At 38.3% G+C, this 21,468-nt stretch overlaps 2 protein-coding genes across 8 annotated transcripts in view; one reads left to right on the top strand and one right to left on the bottom strand.

Moving 5' to 3' along the window:
• The window catches only part of PUDP (pseudouridine 5'-phosphatase), an 80,983-nt gene extending 73,162 nt beyond the window's left edge, over positions 1 to 7,821 (bottom strand). Inside the window, exons 1-2 of the mRNA XM_032198707.1 lie at positions 7,748 to 7,821; positions 7,054 to 7,286 (exon numbers count right to left, since the gene is read on the bottom strand). Of these exons, the coding sequence (XP_032054598.1) occupies positions 7,054 to 7,286; positions 7,748 to 7,821 (307 nt within the window). The remainder of the gene's footprint in view (positions 1 to 7,053; positions 7,287 to 7,747) is intronic.
• The window catches only part of STS (steroid sulfatase), a 109,872-nt gene continuing 95,403 nt past the window's right edge, over positions 7,000 to 21,468 (top strand). For 3 of the 7 annotated variants that reach the window (XM_032183484.1, XM_032183475.1, XM_032183481.1), the window contains exons 1-4: positions 7,000 to 7,084; positions 7,739 to 7,915; positions 17,856 to 17,954; positions 19,026 to 19,312. The gene's annotated coding sequence lies outside the window, so the exon portion shown is untranslated. The other 4 variants (XM_032183478.1, XM_032183476.1, XM_032183479.1 and 1 more) reach the window with 4 other exon arrangements.

The raw sequence follows: 21,468 nt of genomic DNA, 5'->3' as shown, positions 1-21,468 counted from the left end.
GTAAAATAAAAGACAACATGCACATAAGCAAACTCCAGCATGGAACTCTTACCAGTTTTTCCGTAACAGCAATCTCCTAGGCAACTTGTGCAATGAAATGAAAGTAAGAGTAAATTTCTGACTTCTGACCTTGTGACAATAGGCAGATAACACTGGAGAGACAGAAAACATGCCAAAACTCTTGTGGATCTCACAACACTACAATGAATTTAACTGCAAGTCTATTTCCTACAGATGAGAGATTCCCTGTATGACTAGCAGTGCATGAATTGTTAAGAAGTGGCACATGAGAATGTAGTCATCTTCTCCATACTAATGAGACAGCAGCTGCAAAAGGAGAAAACTTCTGATTCTTGTTGCCTGAACTACTCCTTACCCTTCTAAAAATGGTCTCAACAAGAACAGCTGTGCCTGTATGGTACGTCATGACTTTCAGTTATGCTGAATGTATCTTGCAAAACTAAGTTGGAACTGGAAACTCGCAAACATTGCCCAGTTTTTCAAGAACAACAAGAAAGACGACCCTGGTAATTACAGGCCTGTCAGTCTCACTTCAGTGCCTGGTAAAATTATGGGGAAGATTATTCTGAGAGTTACTATAAAACATTTGAGAAACAACACAGTCATTGGTCATGGACTACATGGGTTCATGAGGGGAAAGTCCTGCTTAAGAAATTAATTTCCTTTTATGACAAGGTTATCTACCTAACTGACCAAGGGAAGACAGCTGATGTACTTTTTTTAGATCACAGCAAAGCTTTTGGAACTGTTTCTCACACTACCCTTCTGGACAAAATGTCCAGCACACAGCTAGACAAATGCATGCTAGGACAGGCGAACAACTGGCTGACAGATAAGGCTCAAAGAGATATGGTAAATAGGGCTGGTGGCCACTTACTAATGGGGTTCTTCAGGGCCCCATTTTAAGGGTAGCTCTCTTTAATATTTTCATAAATATCTTGGATGCAAGATTTGGAGGTATACTAGACAAGTTTGAAGACAACACCAAATTGAAAGGAGCTGTTGACTGCGTAAAGGGTAGAAATGTCTTGCAGAAAAATCACGTCAAATTAGAGAACTGAGCAATCACCAATATAAAGTTTAATAAGAGCATGTGCTGGATTCTGTACCTGGGATGGGGCAACCCTGGCTATAAGTATAGCCATAGAAAAGAGTCTGTTGAGCAGCCCTGGTGAATGGGATATGTGGATTTTGGTCGACAGCAAGTTGAACACCAGCCAGCAGTGTGCCCTGGCAGCCAGGAGGGCCAGAACTCTGGGTTTCATTCAGCCATGGCATGGGTAGGCAGTAGCAGGAAGTCCTGCTCTGCTCTGTGCTAGTACACCCTCAACTGAAGTACTGTGTGCAGTTTGGGGCACTACAGTATAAAAAGGACATAAAACTAATAGCATCCAAAGGAGGACAAAAAAAAGATGGTGAAGGGTATAGAGGAAAAAACATATGAAGAGCAGCTGAGGCCCCTTGGTTTGTTCAGCCCAGAGCAGAGCAGGCTGAGGGGAGGCCTCATGGCAGCCTGCAGCTCCCTCACGAGGGGAGTGGAGGGGCAGGCGCTGAGCTCTGCTCTCAGGGGACAGCAACAGGACCCGAGGGCATGGCATGGAGCTGGGACAGGGGAGGGTCAGGCTGGGGGTTAGGGAAAGGTTCTTCACCAAGAGGTGGTCAGGCACTTGGACAGGTTCACCAAGGAAGTGGCCATAGCACCAAGCCTGGAAGAGTTCACTAAGTGTTTGGACAACACTCTCAGACAGGTGGTCTCTATTTTGGGTGACCCTTTGTGAAGCCAGGAGTTGGACCTGATGATCCTCATGGGTCCCTTCCAACTCAGGATGTTTTATGATTCCAGAAAATCATAAAAAATAAAGTAATTGAAAATCTGAGAAAATTGCAGGCAAATGGCTATTCTGGACAGACATTTTAAGCACATACAGTTCTGTCTCAATGCAAAGAATTTGGCTAGATCTCGAATGGAAATCTAGGAGCCTTTCCATCCTGCAGTGCCACTGTCAGCAAGCCTTCACTTGGCAGAACCCAAGACAAAATGTCTGACATGCACTTTGCAGGTTTGGTGGAGGGGCAAGTCAGGTTCTCAATGGCTTGACAGCATAAAGGTCCCTGACACAGACCCCACCTCTCTAGCTGTATCGGGATCTACAAGCAGTGCTTCCTGTTTCACAGAGGTTTTATGAAAACAAGCATCCGTTATTGACCTTCTGCTAACACAATTTTACTTCAAACTATGAAATAGGAAATAATGCTACATCGTTTTCTAATCTATTGTTTTTAAACTCCACATAGAACCCAATTCCTCAAGGCACAGAAACATTCACTTAATTTAAAGTAGTCCCTTCATTAGGTTGTATGCCTATTTCCTCACCTGATCATTAGCGCCCTACAAGCCTGTGCTCACAAAGTGTATTTGGCGTTGGCTGTTCACAACAGCGTTTTGAAGTATATTGTCAGGGAGTGTTTCCATATGTAGGGGGGAAGAGAGGGTAGTAGCTTCAGAGAATCATCTCTACAACATATGAGACACAATCCTTGTAAACGTGTCTTTTGGAAGTTGCTACAATTCTGCCAGTGTACATCATACATTAAAACAGCTTGTTTTTTTGTTTGTTTGTTTTTTAGAATTAAGTCAATTTAATATTTAAACTCAAGAAAAATATTTAGCAAATACTCAAAGTTGTTGGAAGTGATTAAAATAGTTCCAATAACAATTCCAAAAATGTACTTCTATTGTCACCAAATCAACGTGATATCATGTTTGTTACTTTTCTTGTCATTTTCTTTTTCCTTTATATTTGAACATTAATATAATATAATGCAATACAATATATTTTTACTAGCAGTCAAAAACATAAAAATTCATTTTCAGCTACTGAGGTCAGATAATTGTACCAGTCAACTGAAAAAGTAATAGGATGAAATGGGGGGGTGGAAAAATTTGGTAGACCCCTTTAACAAACCAGACACTCGGTTTTGAGAAATACAAAATGTAACATTATCATTTTGAGCCACTGAATTATGACACTTGGCACAGAAAAGCTATTGTCTATAATTATATAACAAAAACACTTGTCACAGCTCAAAAGACAACACATGCATTAAGGAATGTAGATCCTAGAGGGCATTACCCTAGTTGTATATTTTGTATAAAACCAATCAATTTTTCTTCTCTATCTTCAGTATTGGTTTCGTATGTTTTTAGAATATGCTAAAATTACAGAATTGGATAGTAAACGGTACTACTATATCACAAGTATTTAATTAGGTATCAAAGATCTCTAACTTCTGTTTGTTTTGGTGTTTTTTGTTTCTTTGGTTTTTATTTTAGTCAGCTAACTCTGTTCAGTATGTGTCAGATAAGCACACACACAAGGAGATTTAATGGTTTTAATTATACTACATACTAGCAGTTAGAGCAGTAGACTTCTGTAGGAAAAGACTAAAGCACTGCAAGACAAAACCTACTACGCAAGTTCTGAGCATTTATTGTTAGATTCAAAATACTTTGCTGTAGGAAAGTAAGTAGCAATTTTACACTACAAAAGTGCTAGTTAAAAAAAATAAAAACATAAAGGTTCAGCAGTACACCAAAAATTAAAATTTTGTTGTTTCTCTTCCTCCAGGGTTACACTATACAGTTAAGTGAGCACCACTTTTAAACTACGTAAGTCAATCTTTCTGCATATGTATAATACAACAGCATGTAACTGTACTATACTAGTACTAAGACAGACTATTATTCTATTACAGCTCATGCACTGCTGGAGATTCCTACAAAAAAAAAAGAGTGCTTGGATTAATTTTACCTGCTCAGTAACAAGCTGTCTACAGGTGCTGTTCACATATTTTATTTACTAAATGACAGGATTATTTTCCAATGTTTTAATTTCCTGGCAACAGCAACTGGAACAATGAAAAAAAAAAAAAGAAAAAAAAAAAAAAAAAGAATAAAAATTCATCCAGCACAGCTCAGAGAGAGTAATCCAAAAAGAGAAAACTGCTGAAGAAGGAACCACATTGCTTGTAAGTGCTGAAAGATAGGATGTTAGATAATACTTGAAATAATAACACAGAAGGACTTCAAAATGATAGGATACAGTACTTCCACTGGCAGCCCAGGGGCAACAACCTCCCCGTTGAAGGTAAGTTGATGTAGCAAGGTGGGACTCAAGGACAACTTAATCAGAGTCAATTACCTTAAAGAGATGGTGGGAGTTAAAGTCACAGAAAATCAGATTCAGCGACAGTAGACCTCACTTTAGTAACATAAAGTACACGGATGCAGGCTCTACAGTGTAACACTGGGACTGTTTCCAACGTCAAGAACCTAGTGTCTCAGACCTCATTTAAAGATTTTACGCTCACCGTTATGAAATATTTATGGACATCTTGCAAATCTTCTTATGTTATACTTTTAACCAGAAGCAAGTATGTCAGCTACAGAAAGTAAGTTCACGGAACATTGCATTACATCAATTTAATGTTCAATTTTTCATCATACATATATCAATTAACATTTGTTTTATAGAACTGAAAAGGTTTAAGTGAAAACTTCCAAACCAGACACACGTTTTCACACACTAGTTCAAAGCGAGAATAACTGCAATACCTAAAGCTTTGGATTCTGAAAAAGGCAACCTGTTATCAAAGTACATTAAAAAGTTACAAAAATGTAGTTTTAGGCATCCATTGCTGAAAATTTTGGTTTGCTCTTTATGCAAGAAAGTTACACAACAAAGCCTACTGAAAAGAGTACTTATAGGCTGAAACATACATTAAGTCCTCTCAAAGGAGGTTTATGTTATGAAAATCGTCAAGGTGGTGTCCCTTTTACATTGCTGGAAGACAGTATTTTCAGTTTAATTTTACACACAATTATGGCTTTCTTCATAGCTGAAAGATTACTGAAATACAACACATTCTTTCTATGCAGCTTTTAAAATGGAAGAGATTGCATGTGTATTGTAGCATAAGAGTAACCAGGGGAACATAAACACAAAACAATAAATACTTTATCAGTTCAAAGGACGCCCCATTTATATCGATAAAAATAAATTTTAACATCACGCATATACTCTTCAACCAGAAAGTGACAAGTATTTGTCTGGAACTGTACTTTAAAACAGACATATTTAGTAATGACAGGGAATACATTTATACCTTGAGTGTCTCAATCTTGGCAAACTTAGGTCTGAGAACTATAGAACTTTAATAATTACTTTCCCAGCAGGAGGTACAATTCATAATCTAGAGCATTTTTAATGCTTCTTGACTGCATGAACCCCAGGAGTTTGCAGAATCAAACATGATTCAGAAACTTTCTTTTTCCCCATTTGAAATATTACAAGAATGTAATTTCTAATTACAGACAGGATAGTATCCGAGAAGAATGTCTTTAGTTCCTAGAATAGCACCCAAAGCTAACGCACCAATCCCACGAGTATCCATATATAATAAATTCACTTAAAACTGATACAGAAAATTTATGTATCCATATCCTCAAGGCCTAAATATTCATAATGCTTACCTAGACTGGCCTGCTCAGGTGAGTACTGTGTGAAGGTGATTTTCAAAAAATACACTAGAAAACGGCAGTAACTATAAAAAGCCTTCCTGAAGCTCCTAAGTAAGAATTAAATTAAAATAATTGGTTCTGGATAAAACAACACGCCCCCGGGCTATTAGAGATCCCAGTAGTTATACTGCAAATGAAACTGAAACAACTCATCTTAATCACTGTTTTGCACAGTGTATTGAGACTGCTGATGAAGCAAACTGAAAGAAACCAAAGGCTCTAAATGCTTGTAACTATTCCTGGTAATGGGAGCAAGCCCATTTCTGGTTTAAACAATGATATCCTAATGGCCCTCACTCTGTTGTAGATGTGAAGGAAGGAAAAGACTGACATTTACTGAAAACAGAATAATCCTGTAGGATGTGTAGGAAGGAAAAAAACGGACATTTCTTGGAAACAGAAGAACTCATTAGACTTCACAGCAGTCTTTCTAGAGACTGCAACAATTTGAGTTTTGCTGAAGGAAGGCACATACATCAAGTTAACACTTTTTAGAATTTCCCCACATCTAAAGCTGCTTCCTGTGCCGTGATATATAATGGACTGCTTCAAAAACCAAGTCACATACAAAAATATTGCATTACTCTACAGGAAGCATGCAGCATGAGGCCCCGATTCAGCAGACAGTTAAGAGCAAACCTAAAGGGTCCTCTAGCCACACTGCCTACCCAAACCCCAAGATCCAATCTAACTGCAGCACGAGGCTGACAGATTTCAAGCTATCCCTGTAACGATAAAAAAGGGCCTACTACTAAAAAAAAAAAAAAAAAAAAAAAAAAAAAAAAAGAGAGAGAGAGAAGATTGTGTGAATGGTTTCTAGGTTTATGCTGCAGACAGCAACTGCTTGAAGTATTTCACATCTGAAAGATGCTCCCACGTGCCTTGCACAGCAAAACCAGCCCCTAGGCAGCGTGGACTGGTTGACGGCCGACCCCACAAGACTGACCCCACAGCCGTGGGCACCCTCAGCGCCCCGGGCCCCGCCTCCCCAGGCGGGAAGCCTGCCGTGCACGTCCTCAGGCGTGACCCCAATTCCCCCCTCGACTCTCTCTGCCAGCAGCCACCCTGCGAGCGCCCTCCCTCATCTAACCTCAGCCCTGAATCTTATAACTCAGCCGAAATACGCGCACAAAAGGCATGGGGGTGGCGGGGAGGAGGAGGAGGAAGAAAAAATCGTTTCCTGTTGCCTTAATCCCTTTAGTCAGGCTTAAGTAACGTCGCCCAGGGCGCGCTGGCTGGGTGCCTGGTTGCGGAGGCCGGCAACGAGAGGCCGCCGGGGGCAGGCCGGCGGCTCAGCCCCGCTCCCCCCGGCCGGGAGGCGCCGGGAGCCGCGGGGCGGCGCGTCGGGGGCTGCCCGCGGGGGCTGCCCGCCGCCACCTCCGGCCTCTCGCGGCGCCGGCGGCGGAGAGGGGCCGGGCGGCTGCGGGGGAGAAGGGGCGAAGGCTACACACCCAGCAGCAGGCCGTCCATGTCAAAGATGAGGTGGGTGACCGGCCGCAGCGCGGCGGAGGAGGAGGAAGCGGACATGGCGAGGCCACGGCAGCCGAGACCCGAGCGGTGCTGCTGGTGGCGGCGGCGCAAGCGCGCTCCGCCGCGGCAGCCGGACCCCGGGGGCAGCGGTGCCGGCGGGACGGGACGGGCGGAGCGGGGAGCGGGGGCGGCCGCTTTGTTATAATGGGTTCTTCTAGGCAGAAAAAGGCCGTTTCTCTGCTAGGCCTCTTCTGGTGTGGGACTTTCTGGGTTTTGTTTTAAGTCCCATTAGGTGCTGCTTGCTCTCGTGTTGATGCTTTGGATGGTTTTCCCTCGAAGTTTTGTGTGCCCGTGTAGAGATTTACAAGGGTACGATTACTGCTGGACCGTAATACGAGCCGAGAATGGAAATCTTCAAATCTGTATATAACTAACCGTGCATGAGGCAAGAGTGAAGTAGTAGAGGGTTTATCTTGAGAGCTGTTGAGCGTGAGGCTAGTTACTTCGCTTGTTTTCTGAAGTGGCTGAAGTTCAAGAAACAAACCATTGTGCCTCAGAAGAAGGAAACGCTTCCAACATACACCACCAACTGGTTTTGACTGGTTAGTTGTGGGGGAAGAAGGCAACTTTCCTCATTGGCCGTTCCATATTTATTTTTCCATGCAGGTAACTCACACTTTGTCATCAAGATCATCGGTTACAGGTCGAGACCCTGGTTGCACAAGCAGACATGATGGCAGCCACCTCATGCTCCCAAGGTGCCACGCTGACCTGAAGGCCTGAGCTGCTTTAGGACTCTGTGCCAAAGCGGTGGTGGAAGGGAAGCCCTCTCTCTTCCTGCTGGTAGGCCTCTCAGCAGTTCATTTTCTCTGACAGCCCCCTTAATTTCAGTTGTCAATATTTCACCATTTTAGCAAGTCAGTGGTGTTTTTCAAGCTCTTATCTATAGATGTCATGCAGCGATATCTTAGTTTTAATTTACACATCTTATATATCCCCTAAAAGAACCCTTACCCTACATTTGTAAGAAATACCCAACACACAGCCTCATACCTCCTTCCATCTTAGAAATGAGAGGAGAGATAAAATATCTTCGTCATTTCTTACCTTTTTAATAATAAAATTTCTCTTTCAAGTGAAGTTTTTTGAGTTTTGGGTTTGTTTTTTCTTTGTTTTTAACATGTCTCATTTTGAAATGGTTGTTTGTCATTACTGCTTAGGCCTGCATTGGCTAGGAAAAGCTGCGTGCAATGCCTTAAGTGTGTTTTTAAAATGTCTTGCATAGTCATGATGTGTGTCTGTTAGTTCTTCTGTTGAGGGAAGAAATTTGGTCCTGTACTTCCAGATGGAATTTTAATCTGTAAACCTACAATGTGGGTGTTAAGAATAATGCCCACAGCTATTTTTCTTCTCTTATAAATACTGTGCAACAGTATGATCTTAAAACTTTTTTTCAGATAGCAAATGTGTTAGTAGTTCAGTTAACTGAGAACAGAGCCAAGAATTAAAAGAAAACCCAAATCCTAAATACATTATGTCCAAAAAAGTGTTAAAAAGGAGAATCATGATTATTTTAAAACTGGTAATACTGGTACTCTGTTACTCTAAGAAGGAATGAGTTTCTGCTATAAGAGCGTAAGCTGTTGTGGCAGAAGTTTCTAGAGGGTGAGTAATGAGGTTGTATAGCAGTTGTACCTCAGGTGGATTCCTTTGCTTTCTACTTATAAAATCTAAATCTACATCTACATCAGTCTGTATCTATGTCTTTCTTTAATTGTATTTGTTGGCATAGTAATGCCTGTACTTTTTAACAAGAAAAAGCTACAGTGATGTATCTTGACTCACTCTTTCAGAGAAAAGCGTAAGTAGTTCACAACTTGAACTCCCCATCAAAAAAAGGAAAATATTTACTATTTTTAGTGTGTAGACCACCAGTTCACATCATGAAATACCAGGCTCGTACAAAACTTCTAAACATTTAAAGTGCAAAGGAATTGAAAGACAACCTATTTAAAAAAAGAAAAAAAACAATCCACCAAATGAAAGTATGCTACTCATGATGAACCTTTTTAGGGTTAAGTGGTCTGTGTTACATACCTTATTGTTCACATTTCAAGACAGTCAGGTTAGCTGACATGCTGATGACCTCAATTTACTTCGCTTCACTCTGGCTCATCAGTGATAATCAACATAATGTTAGCTTATTTGATTCTTTAAAGCTACATTCAAACAGAGGAAAATCGTTGCAATATAGACAGACTTTAAATGTATTCATCGTGAATAAGTCTTCTTACTAACAGAATGAAATGTGATGAAAATCCAAGCAGAACTTTTAATGCATGGTGAACCATAGTTTTCTAGATGTACTTTTCTAGATGTTTCTAGTGAAAATGTTGATCCTAGTTCTATTTGAGCTGTCTTTGTCTCAAACATCTTATAGGTAGTATTTTGTGGTTTGTTTTCCTTTTTTTTTTTTTTTTTTTTTTTTTTTTTTTTTTTAAGGAGTGAAAGGTTGAGAATTACGCAATTGGCTATTTTGTTCACTACTTTTTTTAAATCATTTTTCAAGTGAAAGTAACATTAAAATAACTTCTGAGATGCGGAAAGCATAGTGCAGTGGAAGCATAATAACCATGAAAACTAATAGTTAATTATTTGTCTATTAACCTAATATCCCCTTATTGAGAAGGGTGAACTGGAGTTACTGAAACATAACGATTCAAGTAAGCTTGATTCCTGCGAAGTCTGAAGAACGCAGTTAGCTTCATACACATTTTTAATGCATTTAACTTTCTATTTATGCACATACCAAACCAGACAAATAAATCTTTGCTGAGTTTTACTTTATAAGGTAATATGTGGTACATATGTATGCGGGGTGTCCAGGTTTTTAAAAGATTGTAAATTAGTTGCCTATAGGCAACTTCTATTCCTAAGCACATCTATTTGGCTTTGTGATAATATGTTAAAGTTGCTTTGGTTTTATTGTTCTTGAATGTGAAATAAGGGGAAAATATTCAGGTGCCTATCTGTGCAGTTCTTAAGTATACAGTACAATATTTTACATACACAGTCCACATAACCTTTCTTAACCTTTCCATGTTTTATTATTCTTTACCTTGAAGCTAAAAAGTTTTCTGCATCGCTGAAACTTAGCTATTAAGTTCTATTCCTGGAAAGTAAAAGCTTCAGAATATGCTTAAGTGTTTTCTTGGGTAATACACTTGACAAAATTGCAATCTCCTATTTCATTACTTTATACTGTTCTTGAAACATGGATTCACTTACAGGATATTTATAGCATTGATAAGAGCATCATGCACTATGTGTTTTATGCTGAAATTACTGACTTTTATTTTTCTTGTTCTGCAGGCACCTTGGCAAAGAGGATAAACAGATTATAATCCATTTTGGTTTGAATATTAAAAAAGAATCTAGAGACATGAATAAATCCAGTAATTTAAAAGCTTTCAGAATGATTTACATGAGCAGCTGTTAAAACCACTATTACTAACAAATTACTTGGAATGACTTGGAGTTAAATGTTATTTAATTCAAGTATTACCTGAGATTCATAACACTTGCTATAGTTGAGCCTATAAGCCCTCAGAATGAAACTCCTCCCAGTGCTGGATGTCACCACATAAGAGCTTTTCACCTTAAGAATGTGAATTAAATTAATTTACTGGGTTTGCTCCTGTTTTTATAGTTGAAAAAGGGAAATGATCCTAGGCCTTAAGACAATGAAACAGGGGCATACATATGTTCGAAGTCATTTTACGTTTATACAAATATATATATAATCAACAAAAAAAGTCAGTATATCCTCATATATTAAAAGCATGAGTATTCTTATAGCCAAGCATATAGAGGGATAAGAGCCATCTGTTTTCTAGATTTTGATATCTGGCACCAGATAAAAGTGAGTTAGTTACAAAGGCAAGAAAGATGGTGTCTTATGCTTATGGAGAACAAAGTGATGTAGAAGATATATGTTGGAAATCTATAAATTTAAATGAGGGACCATAATAAGGTTTTTAAGCAGCAATGAAGGGTGAAATTCCAGAAGAGCCAACCAAGCACACACAAAGGAACAAGATATCTAAGATACTTTTAGATGTCAATTTTTATACTTATGGATGAGAATTTACAACAGAATGAACAGGTTCAGAAGCTGGGAAATGAAAATTTAATGTCATGCTTCAGGATCATTTGTTGTTTCCATTAAAGTCAGAGAATAATTTTTGCTCCTTTATATTACGTGGCCCATGATTTAGCCTTTTGAGGGATAAAGAGAGATAATTTTTGATCTCTCAGTAAAATACTGTCTGCATATGGGCAAAATGTGCAAATAATTAAGTGTCATTGTCACTGAAATCCTAAATATTTAATGGGTGGGTCCTGCTTAGCCTTAAACTATCAGAAGGATTAAGGCAGAAGATAATGTGTACCAACATATAGTTTGAACTGTTGTATTTTATGCTTTTCCAGTGAGATAAGGACATTTTTTTATTTTTCTAACTTCACTTTATTGCAGGAGCCTAAAACAGTGTGTGCTTTTGGTTTTCTTTGTCTGCATGTGAATTTTATGGCTATATTTTTTCATTTTACTGCATTTTGATTGCTACAGATGATAGGAAAAAGTATTGCCACACAGAACACGTATTCCATCAACCCTCCTGAGCAAGACATCTATCACTTGGTTGTCTGGAATAAGCTGGATCTATATGCATACACCCTTCCAGTGGTCCCTTTCAGTTCTAAGTTCCTAAGTTCAACATCATCAAAGGTTGAGGGAGGGAGAACGAACTGTGTTTTCTGGGTCAGCTTTCTGATGCACTGATTTGTCATGTTCCAGATTCAGGTTTTATATGCGTGTACCCCACTCAGCATGCAACAAGCAGGAGAGTTGAATATTCACAGGTTGTTTTTGTATTCTGAGTGCACACCCTTATGATTTTATATCTACACAGAAGAAAAGACAAAAATGAGCTAGCTGATACTAAGCTAAGAACGCCTACGTGTTCAGGGGTAAACAGTCAACCTAGGTAGTACAGGAGAATGTTGGAGGCCAGCTGTTGTACTATGGTACACAGCATTTCTTTTTCTGGAGTGATTTTACTGGTCCAAGTATCTAAACCTATCTAGACAGAAGCCATAACACCGTTCTGGAACATGTGAAGGAGCAACTCTGATCAATTGAAGTGGTGGGAGGGGAAGGGGTAGTGTCAAGCAAGTTTGCCAGCTTCTTGAGTTGGTATTGAAGATGAGCTGTATAGAATATATCTGCTGTTCTTGGCTAGGGGAGTCAGAACTTTTTTTTTCTTTTTTTTTTTTTTTTTTTTTTAGCTGCAGGAGTTAACAAACAGACCAGCGAAGTCATAATTCCCTATTGGGAATGTCTCTTTTTCCCTCTGAAGCTACTACACTCTCTTCCTCCCTACATATGGAAACATACAAACACGCCCTGACAATATACTTCAAAATGCTGTTGTGGACAGCCAATGCCAAATATGCTTTGTGACCACAGGCGTGTAGGGTGCTAATGATCAGGTGAAGAAATGGTTCCTTCATTAGGTTGTGTGCTTACTTTAAGTTAAGCGAATGTTTCTGTGCCTTGAGGAATTGGGTTCTATGTGGAGTTTAAAAACAATAAATTAGAAAACGATGTAGCATTATTTCCTATTTCATAGTTTGAAGTAAAATTGTGTTAGCAGAAGGTCAATAACGGATGCTTGTTTTCATAAAACCTCTGTGAAACAGGAAGCACTGCTTGTAGATCCCGATACAGCTAGAGAGGAGGGGTCTGTGTCAGGGACCTTTATATCTCCATGCTGTCAAGCCGTTGAGAACCTGACTTGCCCCTCCGCCAAACCCGCAAGGCTGCCATGAGGCTCCCCTTAGCCTGCTCTGCTCTGGGGCCTCAGCTGCTCCTCATACATCTATGCCCTGCAGACCCTTTACCATCTTTGTTGCCCTACTTAGACAGCCCATTGTCATTTGTCTGTTCTTTTTTGGAGGGTTTAAGAAACTTCATCCCTTTAACCTTTCCTCATAAGTTATTCTTTCTGAAGCTTTGAGCATTTTGATTGCTCTTCGAGATTCTAGTTTTTCTGTATCATTACAAGTCCAGCACTTGGATAGGTCAAGTTTTGCAACCGTGGGTTTTAGAAGTGAAAAATAGAAAGGTCGCCTTCCACTAATAGGCTGCCTTCTTAGCTCCAGATACAGCATTCCTTTGAATTAACACAGGAACTGAATTACCATTTCTGCCATAATTTTATTTTGTTCACTAATGAATGATATGTAATTCTCAGGAATGTTTGTTACTACTGCTTCTTCGGTTGTTCCCCATTTTGATCTCAGCCAAATGCTTTGACTAATCCATTTTCCATCTTATATTTTTGATCCTGTGCTTTCCAATGCAGAGTTTATTGTGGCAGCAAATAAATAAATAAATAAATTAGCACTAGAGGATTCTTTGACAAGAAAAAAAAAGTCTGTAGGAACTGTAGTTCACATGAAAAAAATAGTGTAGAAATTGAAAGATGAAGAGAGAGAGCAGGTGCTGGAGCCTTTTTGTATGACACACGGAGGCTATTTTGAGGCCAGTCAAGTTTTCTGCTAACTGCTCTATGAATGTTACTGCAGATGTAGTTTACCAAAAAATAATCTGTGGTCTTTTATTATGAACAAGTTTATATATATTTTAGAAAAGCAGGAGGGAGAGATCATTAAAGAATATTCATGATCAAACCATTGATGCCATTATGATCAGTGGGCAGAATGGATTCTAAAACATGTTATTTATTTTACACATTTTAGTGCAAATATAGTTCAGAATTAAACCAAATTTATTATGTCATTGTAGTCTTTATTTACACTGTATATTTCCTGCTGTTTCTTTCATTATTTGCTGTTTCCTTTCAAAAGATAAAAACCTTTGCTTTCACTTACTCAATTTAAAATTTTCTTCATGGATCACTTTTAGCTTAATTCTCATTAAAACTATTTGCTATTATACTCCACTGAAAGAGATCAGTGGCAATATGTCTACCCCATGAAGAACTTAATATGTCTTCATAGAGTTTTGAAGATCTTTCTGCATGTATTTTAAGTATGAGAAATGATTATCTTGCCAGCCTGATGAGGCAGCTATCTGAAAGAAAGTGTGTTACAGAATGAACTGTTGTATCACTGTTTCAGAAATGATGCTTGTGTCATTTAGACCAGTGGCTGCTACAAGCAATAAGTAATGGGTATTATATTATATTAATGACCAGGTTTGACAACCTGACTCCATATTCTTTTTATAGTTTTTAAATTATCTTTCTTTTTTAGGCCAATAATTATGCTCTCATCGGGCAAAAGTAGGCTAATGCAATTTTCCAAAAGCTATTAACAAGACTTGTAATATTAAGATGGCTGTATATCCCAATTAAGTAGGATATGCCACCCAGACACCAGACACCTTGAGTTGCAGTCATGAAATGAGGTAGGGTTAGGCTGTATTCTTGAGTTGCAGAGTTCTGAGGAGTCTTATGTGCTTCAGGAAGCATAGAGCTTCACTCAGTAGATGGCACTGTTGTCACCGATTCTCTACCTGCATCTTCTGGGGTGGAATCCACACCATCTGCATTTTAAAGTGGGTGGAAATTAAATAAACCCTTGCCTGCTTGCAGTTTTAAATTGTTTCATTTAGTTGGGTGTTTGCTGCTTCTTGAAAGACCTGACAAAGGGTGGGGATCTACACATTCATCTGCTTTTTCCAACTTATCCATGTAATATGATAAAATAAATTCTCTAGTATATTCAGTGAAATATATTTTCCTGTCTATTTAAGGGTTTTAAGGGAGTTTTTTAAGGGTTTTGTTCTATGTGTGACTTGAAGTAACCTAGACAAGTATTTCGTAGTCAGAAACTGTGTCTACAGTGACTACAAAACCTGGATCATAGAATCACAGAATGGTTTGGGTTGGAAGGGACTTCTAAAGATCATCTGGTTTCAGCACCCCTGCCAAGAACAGGAAAACCTTATACTAGATCATGTTGCCCAAAGTCCCATCCAACTTGACACTGAGTACTTCTCAGGATGGGGCATCCTCAACCTCTTTATACAATCATTTCCAGTGCTTAACCACCCTTACATTTTTTTTTCCCTTACAATATTAATTTAAATCTAGCCTCTTTCAATTTGAAACCAGGAAAAGGCTTTCACCATCTTTTCCATAAGCCCCATTTATGTATTGAAGGCCTTCAGTAAGGTCTCTCTGTTGCCGTCTGTTTTCTAGGCTAGACAACCCCAGTTCTCTCAGCCTGTCTTCATAAGAGAGGTGCTTCAACCGTTGGATCATCTTCATGGTTCTTCTCTAAACTTGTTCTAATAAGTCAATGCCTTTCTTGTACTGGGGGCCCCAGAGCTAGATTCAGTACTTCCAGGCGGGGTCCCATGAGGATGGAGTAGAGGTGAATAATTTCTTCCCTTGACCTGCTAGCAACACTTCTGTTTGTGTATTTCCAGGATACAGTCTTTATTCTTAAATGACACAGCCACTATGTTCTCCCAGTTGAACTCCTGTCTGTAACTCTTACCTAAAGTTAAGCACAAACATGAAAAAGAAAATGCCAAAATCATTAGAACACATCACTGAGTTTCATACATAAAAGCTGTTGTGACATCCTCAGAACTGCACAAAGTTGTGTGTAATCCACCAGTTTCAGAAATTCTTTTCATATAATGATTCTCTTACAGTCCTTCAGGATAACTACATGGTTATAAAATTTGTAGAGTAAAACTTATTACTGCTGTTCTCAAACTGATCCAAAGAGTGAATGGATCAAAGTATTTTTCACTGTTTTTAACTGAAGATTTGCTGCAGAATGAAAACCCTTTTGCAACCAGTCACTAGGAACAGCATAACTGCATCTTTTCATTCTAGATATCTATGGCTTTCAAAACTATCTTCTAAAATTAGCTATGTTCCTTGGATTTTACCGTGAAAGAAAAAATAATGCAGAGATAAGAAACATTTACAGAAATTCTCCCTTTGTCCAATTTTTAGTTCTGTTATTGGTGGTTTTCATTTGAATCCCTGTTAAAAATTAGTTGATATTAATGGATTTATGTGAGTAAAAGCATTTAAATGTGCACCATCATTCATCCAGTCTAACACAGAAGTGATCTTTATCGTGCTTTGTTTTCACAAATACGTACTTTCCCTAGTAAATAAACACTTAGTCTTGTTTAAGTTTGAGCCTAATCTTTTAAAACACTGGTAGAGATGTTTTGATGAACTAAGTCAAAAGGTCTGGCTCACTGCAGCTCTTTCCGGACCCTAGATCCAAATGCTCTGTCCTTGCACGAGATTCCAATAAATCCAGTCAGGGATCTTTGCATAAAACATTATTTCAATTTGATTTCTCCCAATAATTTAGTTTGCTTCAGTATTTTTTCTTATTTAAAAAAAAAAAAAAAGTTTGTATTTAGAATGCAAGGGCTGTAAGTTCAAGTGCTTTATTGGCAGTGGTTGTCACATGTCTTTGGACATCTGTCTTTCTCTTCCTGATAAAATTTTCACGTTAAATAGATTGGCATAGGTGGAGAAAGATAATACATAAACTAGCTACCACTTTTCAAAGTTAAATGAATGATTTTTTCATGTTAGGGTCCTTGGGCTTCCTGCAAGTAGTCATTTTCTGGGATCACATATTGTATCTAAAAGAATGCATGGTAAGCAGAACAGGATGGCTGAGGAGTACAGTGAATTTCTGAATAGCACCCCAATGGAAGAGTTTGAAAATCACTGATCTGAAATTATGCTTATAAAGGTGTTTTAATACTTTAAAAAATAAATAAATAAATTGCTACATTCTCCAGACATATTTACCATGTGTACAGAAGGCAGAAACATGCCTGTAATTCTTGTACTGCCCTTGTTTTGCAAGAATATGATGCCGTGGTGGCTTTGCCTTGCTGGGCAGCTGAACACCACAACCACTCTCTCACTCCTCCTTTTTAGAAGAGAGAGACAGTATGCTGGAAAAAAAAAATCATGAGTTGAGATAAGGATAATTTAATTAAAGGGAAAAAGAAGGGGGGGGGGGGGGGGGAAGGGAGGGAAGCACAGAGATAGAGAAAAGAAATTACTCTCTACTTCCCATCAATGAGCGATGTTTGGCCACATCCCAGGAAGCAGGGCCTCAGTATGCGTAGCAGTTGTTTGGGAGGAAGGACTTCTTCATAACAAGAGCCCCCCTCTCCTGCCCCTTTCCCACCTTTTATTGCTGAGCGTGACATTATAGGGCATGGAATATCCCTTAGGTTGGTTTAGGTCAGCTGCCCTGGTGATGTCTCCTCCTCTTGCCCACCCCCATAGCCTGTTGGCTCTTGGAGGGTTGGAGGGCGTCCTGATGCAGTGCCAGTATTGTGCAGCAATAGACACAGCACTGGTGTGATACCAGTGCTGTTCCAGCTACAAGTGCAGAGCACAGCAATGTATGGACTGCTGCAGGGAAAGTTAGCTCCATCCAGAAAGTTAGCTACACCCAGAGAGTATAGATGCAATGTCAGTAGCATTTGAAAAGCCTGACAGAAAATCTTCAGCAACAAGTTAAAATGGGTTCTTGGTTAGGCCTGTATGTATATGCATTATGAAGACACATTGAAATTGTTCCCTACTAGTGAGGTAGTTTCTTACCAAAAAGCAGCATAGGTGTTGTATAACAAGACATTGTCATTTTTCAGTGTTGTCCTTTTTTCTCCCTCTCCACCCTTGTGTTTCAGTTCACGTGACTGGACTTTGCACCCATTTACCAATAATAAGAGAACAGACATCTTGTGTGAAAACTAGAGGCAGAAACAGAAACCATTCCGTGCTGCAAGGTAAAATGCCCCTTCCACTCCCACGTCTGTCATATATATATATTTTTTTTTTTCCTTTTAAAATTTGAGTTCATCTATAGTTGGAGCTCATATTCTTTCACAGCTCAAAGCAAATATTTCATGACAGGAAATTAGCAATTATGTGAAGTAATAACATACAGTTTTGTCTTTTCCTCATTAGCTTAATGCAATGTGTTTTATACAAGAATGAAAAAGAAATACCGATACTGTCTTTTCTTGTCTGTAAGGTACTGTCAAATGTAATGGCAAATTATTTTTCAACAAAATGCACTTCATTATTGCAGTGGAGTAGAATATTCCTGCCTACAGTGGGTTAAAAAGAATATAAGCCTTACTTGAATTCTGAAAGCATTTTGACTGAAAAATAAAGCAGGGTCCTTGTGAACTAGAACATATTCCAGCACTACAACAGTGGATTTTTTCTTACCACTTAAGCTCTACTTGTTTAAAAAGTAATGTTAAAAGTGTATGTAATTTTGATTACAGACTATGTTTCAAGATCCAGTGGAAATAAATTGTTAAATAGTTTTGGAGGTGGCTACATTCTGAAATAAGCTTGCAGTTCTGAAGTGACCTTGTTTTATGTGCACTATAATCTCACAAAATCTCTGGTTCAAATGTGGAAATGTGTAAGACTTAACTATAACTTTTTAGGTGATAGTAAGTCTAATCTCTCCTTTTGTAATCTCACACACATCCAACCTGCTAACTGGGGGTAAACACAGTTACTAAGAAGACTATGCATAAGAAGAACCACTGAAATAGAGAGTATGGCAAAGAATGATAGAGAAAGAAAGAAGGTAAGGAAAATCTCATAGCTTCTGAATAGGTTGTACCTGCCAGGTTTCTACAGAAGGACTACATGTGGGCAGGCACTTGAGATGAGAAGGAAGGAAGATGAAAGAGGAGAAGCCTATTTAACCAAAACACATGTTGAGCAGAATCTGACCGCACGTATTGCTTGCTATGCAGTTTTGCAATGACTCATTAATAATATGGGTTCTATACGTCCTGTTTTCTCACAAACATATTTTCTGCTTCTGCCCTTAGGGTACTCTCCAGGCGGACTTCAGGAAGTGTGGTCCTGTATCTGGGTGTTCAATCCCTGTCAGACCAGCAGCTGAGGCTGTTCTAATACCTGGAGAGCCACAGTAGCCAATAGGAAGCATTGCATACTGCTGCCCAGTGGAAGGGCATGCGTGGTGGGGAGAGAAAAGTTGTGGAAACGGCAAGCAGGGAGGAACAGCAGCATCAAGAGTAGTAATGGTAGAGTGCCAGTGGTAATAGCAGTGCCTGGGCAAGCAAAATTGGAGGATTCAAGCAGCTGCATTCAAAAGGTATTCAGTCTCAGTCTGTATTAATGGCACATTAATACAGCTTCTTGAGTGGGAAGTGATTTGGAGAAATAAGGACATGGTTTAGGAACTGCAGAATAGTTACCTTGACTTTATAAAAGGAAGTTTGGGGACGAAGAGGAATGAAAGCAAATTAATTTAGGGTGAGAAGAGGGATTGGAGAAGTCAGAACATTTGAGATGGGTGCTTAACAAGAATTGTGGCTATGACACTTTGGGCTGTGCAGATGTGAGTGTGAACTGCTTCAGATTCAGTATGATAATGGCCTTGTATTTTTTGCTTCCTTGACAACTGTTTGAAATTAAAAGGCAAAGGTGTAAAGATGTCCTGTTCTTTTTTTTCTTTTTTTTTTCTGACATGCTAAAGAATCAGTTGATGAGCCATACTCAGAAGGAAATCTTAGGGCCCAGAGCTCACACACTTGTTTTTCTCTGACACTGTCCTAAACAAACCAGACTGGTGTTTGCATGCGAACACACTTTCTTGCAGAATCCCTAATGTTACAAAGTGTGCTTAATTAGAAGTATTAGAAATCTAAATGAGTAAATTAGAATGCTATTTGTTTTTGGTTTTGTTTTTTTTTGTGTGTGTGTGTAATTTTTACATACCGCACTCCTGACAGAACTGGTTGTATGATGAAGAAAGTAAGAAGCTGATAGATATCGTTTAGTCATTTACAAAAGTTAGTCTTAGGAAGAGTCACATCTCCCGTTCATATCAATTATTATAATAGACAACTGAATATGTTGTCTATTATAGCAGTTGTCTAATAGTAACAGTAAATTACCAGTCCTGAAAAATGCATGTTGGACAAAATATTATATGTTCTTTTTCACTGATAAACAGAATCCATCCTTTAAAAACAAAACTATGTGTCATTCCTATGCACAGAGTGCAGAAAATGTACTTACTTATAAAAACTTACTTACAGACATTCTGATATGATTAAAAAAGCATGTTGTTCATTTCAAACATACTTGCAGCATGCTCCAGTCCAGGCCAGAAGATAATGAGACCCCTGGAGCTATTACTGAGAAACTGTTCAAATGTTAAAAGAAAGTTAATACTGATGTACTACAAGAAAATGAAAAAAAAATGCCATTTGGAATACTTTTTATATTTCTTTATGGTCTTAAAATGTCATACAAAATAAGGTGAAAATGAAGTGAATTAATATAGTCTTGAGCTAATGATCATTTTCATTCAGTCTGTTGTGTTGGGATTTTGCCTCTTAGGTCATATGTGCAAAGGGATGATGTTCTGTTTTAACAGCAAGAATTTAAAAGTTTTCTACAGTCTTTATGAAAGAGGGAATAAAAATTAGAGAAAAGAAAGGGAGAGAGAACGGGGAGGGGAGGAAGGAGCAAGAATTTTCTTGAGGGGCACACAGAAGAAATCTTGATACTTTACGTATTACATGACTTTTCATCCTATATTACTGAAATACAATATACATATTTCTGTATACATATGCTGTTTGGTCAAGATTTTTTTTTTAAGTTAGACTTTCAGAAACCACTTAGCTTCTTCTAGTATTATAAGCAGATATTTTTAGCTGTAGAATTATGTAGTATTTCAGATATCCTTGCTTTTAAGACATTAACTCTTACTGCTGCCTAATCCTATATTTAAAGTGTCCATCAGATATTTTGCCCAGCCAAGTATATTCACAAGGTTGTGGTTTTGTTATTTTATTATTTTATTTTATTTTATTTTATTTTATTTTATTTTATTTTATTTTATTTTATTTTATTTTATTTTATTTTATTTTATTTTATTTTTCTTGATGGGGGAGTAAGTTAGCTGCTCTTTTGATTTTGAAATTCATAAAGGTTTAAATCTTTAAGGTCCAGAAAAAAAGTTGACTAATATATATGCATTATTTTGTTAATGTCTTTTCCACTTGGCTTGCACATTTTTTAGGAGAAGAAACTGATCTATGTAGCTTGCAATCAGGCTGCTATATAACAACTATCCAGCTCATAATTCTTCTTTTCCTAATTGCATAGGTCTTCTCTCCAGGATAAATATATTAGTTTTTAAGTTTTTAAAGACTAGTTTTTAAGACTTCCTGACTTCATGATCTTTACCTTTTGTTTCTACATCTGTTTTTCAGTACTAGTATTTAATTTTAAAGC

Source organism: Aythya fuligula, chromosome 1 (assembly GCF_009819795.1).
Source record: "Aythya fuligula isolate bAytFul2 chromosome 1, bAytFul2.pri, whole genome shotgun sequence".
Classification (NCBI taxonomy): Eukaryota; Metazoa; Chordata; class Aves; order Anseriformes; family Anatidae; genus Aythya; species Aythya fuligula.
This window is presented reverse-complemented; position numbering and strand designations above follow the sequence as displayed.